Raw genomic sequence first — 7,290 nt, forward strand, 5'->3', positions numbered from 1 at the left:
ATGTGATTATCAAACCAACTTCAGCCTGTTCTGCTTGTTAGGTGTGTTTTTAAATGACTGATGTTTGATGTTTGACTTTAACATCTTGAATACATAACCTCAGGTTGTTGTTTTTATCTCTTTAATGTGATTAATGACACTGTAGAGAACATACAGTGTGATAGATCAAACACTCACCTGTCCTCATGGAGCTTATCTTATTAGCAATTCACTGCAATGATTATCCCTTACTTTTTTCCCTTTTTTTGACTCATCATGCCTGTTGTGTAGATTATTTATTTTATTATATATTGATATATATTTTTAAGTACAATCACCAGGACCTGAGACCTGATATGACGATTGATATCACTCTTTATAACAGTGTTTTTCATCAGTTATGAGTCTATCCATCTTTTGTGTGGATTACATTGATAAATTACACTTCCTGGCTTTTTTACTCTGCAACTTTAGCATAGTTTCTCCACCAATAATCTGCTACAGAGGTGATCACAGAGCAGGACAGGGACCTGAAGCTGCTGTATGAGCGAGCTAGAGAGCGACATCCAATCAACCCTGCAGTGCTGTGCCTGATTTGATGTTAATACAGTTTTACACATCAAGCCTCTGAATCCAGAAAGCCGCTGTGTTGTGTAAAAGCTCACATGGTAGCTGCTTTATGCTGCTTTGGTTGGTTAAGTATAAAAAAGCAAAGGCAGCTTAATGACATGTTTTATTTGCAGATCTTATGTTTCATAAAGGGTGGAGCTGAACCCTCCATGTGTGTGTGTGTGTGTGTGCTCTACACAGGAGAGAATAAAATGTGCTGTATTAGGTTAGGTATCGGATATTTAAATTTACTGTTTGTCACATATGACAGTGAATTGACTCTCTGAAGGTTTTGGATCATTTAGACAAAACAAGCAAAATGAAGCCTAAAATCACTTCTGTTATAAATGTTCTGCTCTTTTTCCTTTTTATACAGTATATAAATATTATCGTTAGCTGCGGCACATTGTATTTCAGACTTCACCGTGAGACTCTGGAAAAACTCCCTGAATGCAGCACGGCTTGTTTTTTGGCCCATGGAGCCAAACGCTGTCTGACTTCTTTTGTGTGAAGTGTTTATTATTCTCTGTTATCTCTGTTTGTACAACTTGTAGCCATAGTTTAGTATAAAAACAGTTCCCGGGTAGAACATTGTTGCATTTATTGATATATAAATCCTCTAATTTGCAAATTAAATATACTTATTTTCCCTTTTCTTCCCTCTTGGTACAGACAACGCCTCCTTTAGTACAATATTTGTTACGGCTACAGAAACAAAAATGTCAAAAAAGTCAAATAATGATAATAATGTATTTGACACATTTTCTAAGCACTGTGGTGTTTCCCTTCCTTTAGAAAATGGTCCAGTGAGAGCGGAGGATGCCAGTGATGAGTCAAAGTGATACCTGTCTGTGGACTCGGCTCCCACAGAGCAGCCGGTCTCCGTGTGATCGCTACAAGCACGCCTGCTGCAGCTACGATGGAAACGTCTACATCCTGGGAGGAAGAGAGAACAGCTGTCTGAGGGACTTCTGGAGGTACAACGTGGGTAAGAGAAAGACTCAAGCAGTTCATTCAGTGAAACATAACAAAAAAGCTCAGATTTGTGGCCAATATGAATGACATATTACTACTATTGATATACTTATTGATCCATTTTAGTGTGTAACGAGTGGACAGAGCTGAGCTGCACTGGAGATGCTGCACCTGAAGAACTAGAGGAACATACTATGGTGGCTCATGAGGTACAAACCCATTCACATCACTTAATTCAAACTTTAAATGGAATAAAAATACGAATATTATCTTACCTCTGCTACATGTGTATCTTTGACCTTTTCAGGGCTTTCTCTATGTGTTCGGAGGCCTGCTGGATTCTGCTTACACCATGTGGACGACTCCCCTCTGGGTGTTTGACATTGGTGAGTATCAGTGGGAAGGTTCAAGCACGATATAACCAACACTGGCAGCTGGTGTGCAGGCTTGTTGTTGCATGTCTGCTCTCACTCAGAGCTCAAAAACATTCACTACTAGAGTTCACAGTTATAGTTCACTGTGCATGTTTCTGTAAGAACACATGTAAGAACTAAAGATCCTCCTGATTTCTATGTTTTTGTCAACTATTCAACACGAAGAATGTTGAAATCATGCTGATAAGTATTGATATAAAAGAGCTTTGTGACGTACTAACAGGACACACTTCCTGCTCTAAAAATACCACAACTTGTCCGTTCTTGTGCTTCTCAGGAACTGAATTGACCTTTTAAATTCATTTTTTCTTTTATTGTGTGTGTGTGTGTATTTCAGCAAAGAAGAAATGGGTGCACTGGAAGGGAAAGACGAGCTCCCGCCAGGTACAGAAACATGAGAAAGTCCTTTCCTATCAGAATGATCTCATGTCATGTTCACTGTAGATATAATGGAGCCTTTGTGGTCTCAGTATTCTGACTGACAACAACTATAAGGACTGGATCCTGTTTTAAAGTGATTTATGCAACATGTTTAGGCACTTTGATAAAATGTCATCATAAACCTTTATTGCACTTTATTAAATGTTCTGCTGTCAGGTAAAACAGGTCTTTTCTGGAAATGTCCCAGTTTCAGCAGCACACATGAACAGTCTTGTTAGCATCACACACCAACAGACAGAAATATATCATAATATTATCAACAGTATTAATAAGTGATCTTTGTCCAGACCAGTGCAGAAACATGTCAGAAATCAACAAATATTAATAAAAAAATTAATTAATCAATATAATTAATTGCACAAATGTCACAGACTGGCTCATGTTGAGAAAGAACTTTAAATGCCAAACTAACCACATTTTTTTTATCAAACATGTCACTGCAGATTAGATTAAAAGAGATTGAACTGATGTATCTAAATCACTGGATGCTTTATAAGCAGGTGTTGATGGATTGTCATACTGATAGACGCAAAGAGAAACTCACACTCACTCAACACGCAAGTCAGATGCTTCCCAGCTCCTCCCCACATGATCTCTCCAGATGTTTCCTTTATACAACAACAGCTTTCCCAAAATAAAGCCTGACATCATATCTGCACTTCTGAAGGATCCGCAGAACCTAAACAAGAGAAATAAACAGACGTTAAACATGAAGACAGTGAATATGAAAAACAAAAGTGTGAGTAGTTTCTAGTTGCTTGTGGTAAAGTTCTGCCATCTCTTATGAGTGTTTGTGTATCTATGTGTGTGTGTGTGTGTGTGTGTGTGTGTGTGTGTGTGTGTGTGTGTGTGTGTGTGTTAATTAATGGATGTAGACCCAAATGCCAACCAACAGAAAAGGACACAGCGCTGTGGTGATAGGCTCGTCGATGCTGCTGTACGGAGGCTTTGTGGACATGAAAGGATCCTCGCAGGAATTCTGGAGTTTGGATTTTGGTGAGTTTAAAATGATTAGTTATTCCCATGTGAAAAAAAAAAGAAGTGTAAGTATGCTCAGTTGGTGCTAATTGAAGCACCTCTTACGAACCTGTTGCTTTTCCACCGACAAAGAGCCACGCGATTACCCCGCTAGCCGGCTAATAAACGTTAGCCCCGCCCCCAGTCCACTGACGTAATCGGTTCTTGCCTTTAGACCAGCAAAGAGTTGGTGCTTGCTCTGGCTCCTGTTCTGAGGCTCGGGGCTGGAGCTTTGGCCGTGGAAAAGCAAAGAACCGGTGTTTAGTCAGGCTCTGGCTCCGAACCAGCACCAGCTCCAGCTCTGTGGAAAAGGAGTATTACAGAACACAGCAGTGTACATATCAAATTTCGGTGTTGACAGTGTGGGCAATACCATTGAAAGAAAAGAAAGAGAAGGAAAAAAAAAGAAAAGTACAAACAAAATAAATATATAAAAAAGATCAAGCAAAGCCAGTTATTATCATATAGTTAGGTGTTCTCATGCAACTCTAATTCCTCTTCTGTGTATCTCAGGAAAGGTTTACAAATCTTACAGAGTTTGTCAGATGAATGCTCACATGTGTTTAAACCTCTCATGGATTGAGTCACAAAGAGGAAATGCACTTTCTGGTTTCTCTCTACCTGCAACACAACACAACAGAAACAGAGGATGGGCTTTTAAATGAAACTTCTTATACTTTCCAAAACCAACAGTCATGCCGACTTCACTCATCGATGTGTATGAATGTAAGAAGAGAAAATAAAAATCTCTCTCAAACTCACATTATTCATTCTTCACATAACTTCTGATAACTGAAACTGAGAACAACATCACAAGTGTCTCACCCTCTTTGGTCTCTTGATGCTTTTTAGTGTAACCATTCAGAAGAGGCACATTTTATATATGTTAAATTCAAATCAATGGGGGTGAGATGAACCTCCTCAGTACTGTATTCAGGTAGCTGAGCATTCTTCTCATTATGTTGCCTGGGAAATGTTTTAAATGATAGATGTACATAATGAAAGTGCATCTATGTGAAGTATCAAACCACTTCCTCTGAGGGCAAAGCAGACCTGCTGATGAAGCGTATCAAAGGTAGAGTTTCATGAATGTGGCTTTGGCTCTGTTAGCAAAACGAGCACACAGTATAAGGTGCAGTATGTGCACTGATTGTATATTCTTTGTGTGTTTCTATTCATGACAGATACCATGGCGTGGTCCCTGCTAAGTGGTTCTCAAGAGGGCTCAGCAGGACCAGGACCCAGACACAGCCACTCTGCCATGGCCCAACAGAGCTGCATGTACCTGTTCGGGGGTTTGAAAGGTTTACGGGAGCAGAGAGACTTCTGGAAGTGGAGTGCCTTCAATCACACATGGACTTCACTGAAAAACAAGTGAGTCTGGATCAATCAATCAATCAAACTTTATTTAAATGGCAGGTTTCATACAGGTTCATGTAGTCCAAAGTGCTTCACAGTTAATTGATAAGCTGGTAATAAGACAGAAGAAGGGTAGACTGAAGACAACATAAAGAAAAGGAACAAAAATGATGAGCAAATTACAACGAAATGAGACCAATGTACACAAGACCCCAACCAAAGTTTTAACAAACAAAAAGATTTAGGATTTAAAGAATTTCATCTGCATCTTATTACATTTACAACAACCAAAGTTTTAAGCTTAAATAATGTCCCCTTACATAATGTGCTTTTAGAAAATAGTAACCTGCTCCGACCAAATAAGGACATGCTGTATATCTGGACAGCTACCATCATTTGTAATTAAAGCATCATCCTACTTATTGTGTATTGTGTGGATCCAGAGTTTGACACATCTTATTAAAACCATGTCAGTGAGTCACGTAACAGCACTAGGTGATATGTTTCTACATCTCAGGAGAGAACGGTTGCTGTGACTTGAAGAGTAAAAATAGAGATAACATAGTGACCCTCAGGAGAGAAGCTCCTTGTACAACCAACGCCACTGTGCACGTGCAGAAATCTATGCGGCTCCATCTATGCGGCTCCATTTACAGAACTTCACTTTCTTACGGTGCTACGTATCTTTCATTAAATAAACATAGCCAAACTAAAGACTTAGAAGTTGTAACAAAAAATGAAATGGAGATGTTAATACACTCCTTCATCTTCACCAGCTTCCTGTTCATCTTTAGACCTCACTTGAAAATATTGGTGCTCACTTTATAGAGCCTTACATGGCCAGGCTCTGCAGTATAATGCCGACCTTTATCACCCTCACACCACGAGCCGAGCCCTTGGGTCCCCAAAGCTTTGAAACAGGCTCCCAATAAGCTTCTGGTGACTCATTTAAAAAGCACATTAAAACCTGTAAAAAAAAATATGTAGACAGTTTGTGATATTTTGTTTTTTAACTTTACACCTAAGCCTGTTTTCTTTGTATGTTTCATATATTTCTTTATTTCTATTCATCTTGATTTTATGTGATTTTATTTTGAATGATTTTCAGTTTAGCTGCAGACAGTATTTGTTGTCACTAGCGGATTTCCACCCAATCAGAGTCACAGCAGGAGGTTCCATACATGAAAACATAAAAACGCCCATGCATACAATAGACCCGGTTCCTTCCTGCTAACTCCACCTGTGGATGTTTTTCCAACAGGTCCGGTCCCTCTAAACTGATGGGACACTCTGCTGTGGCCTACAAGGACTACATGCTTCTTTTCGGCGGAGGCGAGAGCCAGAACTCTCCAAACAACTGCTTGTGGAGGTACAGCTTCACCTCCCAAAGCTGGGAGAAGGTACCCACACTACCAGGCTGCAACCCTCCAGGCAGGATCCACCACTGCTGCACCGGACTGGGCCCCAGCTACAAGTCCAACACCGGCAGCACCTGCTCCAGCTCAGACCTGGAACAAGGTGAGAAGCTCAGGCCCTTCAAGAACAAATGCTTCCCTGCGCCGCTCACTTTCCTGGGGTCGGAGGGCGCTATAGAGCTGGAGACGTTCAGCCCGGACAAATGCTACGCTAACAGGAAGGAGAGCTCGACGGGAAAAGACGCACAGCTGATCGGAAACTGTTTGACATTCGAGAACAAAGCTTTCAAGAAACAGTGGAGCTACTCAGAGGAGGACGGAGATATAACCCAACACCTGCCTGATATGCTGCTGGTGGTGGGGGGGCGACCGTACACCGGACACAGCCCCATCTCTGTATGGCAAATGACCCTAACTGACTCTTAACTATCAGAACAAAAGCTTTTCACTATATGAGACGCATGAAAAAATAACTTCAGTGTTACACTATCACTTTTGCCTTTTACTACATTTCAAGTTTACTGATATTTACAGACACTGCGAGGCCGAAAAATACAATGAAATATATATTTTTTTATATAAGTCTGTTACCTTTGTTATATGGTGTGTATTTATACATTTATCACACATTTACTTTGTCCAGTAGTCAAATAAATGATTTAAAAGTCATTAAGCTCAGTTATTTCAGTTGTTACAGATATTAAAGCAGTGATATTTGTGGTGGTTGGCTCTTCTTCGTTGGTGTATGGAGGCTTTGTAGACATGAAAAGATCCTCACAAGATTTCTGAAGTTTGGATTTTGGTGAGTTTGTCATCTTTAAAGAATGTGGGTCAGTATCAGTATGGTCACATGTTAGAACCACTTATGAATGTGCTGATGAAAAAAAGGGGAAATCCATCTCTCAGCTTCTCTCCACCACACAATACACAACAGAGGGCACACTTGTATTTTGGCCTCAATATGATTCAAACAACTCCAACAAATAGAAACAAACTGAAGAAATATTCAATTATTACAGGAAAGAATTAATAAAAGGTACATTTTTGAATTAATATGTTGT

The 7,290-nt window shown here is 39.9% G+C and overlaps 1 protein-coding gene across 1 annotated transcript; it reads left to right on the forward strand.

Annotated features, from left to right (window-relative positions):
- Positions 1 to 1,389: 1,389 nt before the first annotated feature.
- Positions 1,390 to 6,773, forward strand: si:dkey-3d4.3 (leucine-zipper-like transcriptional regulator 1). Its single transcript, XM_053328190.1, has 7 exons — positions 1,390 to 1,576; positions 1,690 to 1,772; positions 1,871 to 1,949; positions 2,335 to 2,381; positions 3,314 to 3,434; positions 4,640 to 4,829; positions 6,076 to 6,773. The coding sequence occupies exons 1-7, from the start codon at positions 1,408 to 1,410 to the stop codon at positions 6,653 to 6,655; spliced, it is 1,269 nt and encodes a 422-aa protein (XP_053184165.1). The 5' UTR covers positions 1,390 to 1,407; the 3' UTR covers positions 6,656 to 6,773.
- The last annotated feature ends 517 nt before the right edge of the window (positions 6,774 to 7,290 follow it).

The sequence above is a fragment of the Scomber japonicus genome, chromosome 11, assembly GCF_027409825.1.
Source record: "Scomber japonicus isolate fScoJap1 chromosome 11, fScoJap1.pri, whole genome shotgun sequence".
Classification (NCBI taxonomy): domain Eukaryota; kingdom Metazoa; phylum Chordata; class Actinopteri; order Scombriformes; family Scombridae; genus Scomber; species Scomber japonicus.

Bases quoted from the DNA above. Each gene is read 5' to 3' on its own strand.
- si:dkey-3d4.3 (XM_053328190.1), top strand. From the start codon at position 1,408: ATGCCAGTGATGAGTCAAAGTGATACCTGTCTGTGGACTCGGCTCCCA. The intron at 1,950-2,334 runs GTGAGTATCAGT...TGTGTATTTCAG, and splicing joins CCTCTGGGTGTTTGACATTG to CAAAGAAGAAATGGGTGCAC. The intron at 4,830-6,075 runs GTGAGTCTGGAT...TTTTTCCAACAG, and splicing joins TGGACTTCACTGAAAAACAA to GTCCGGTCCCTCTAAACTGA.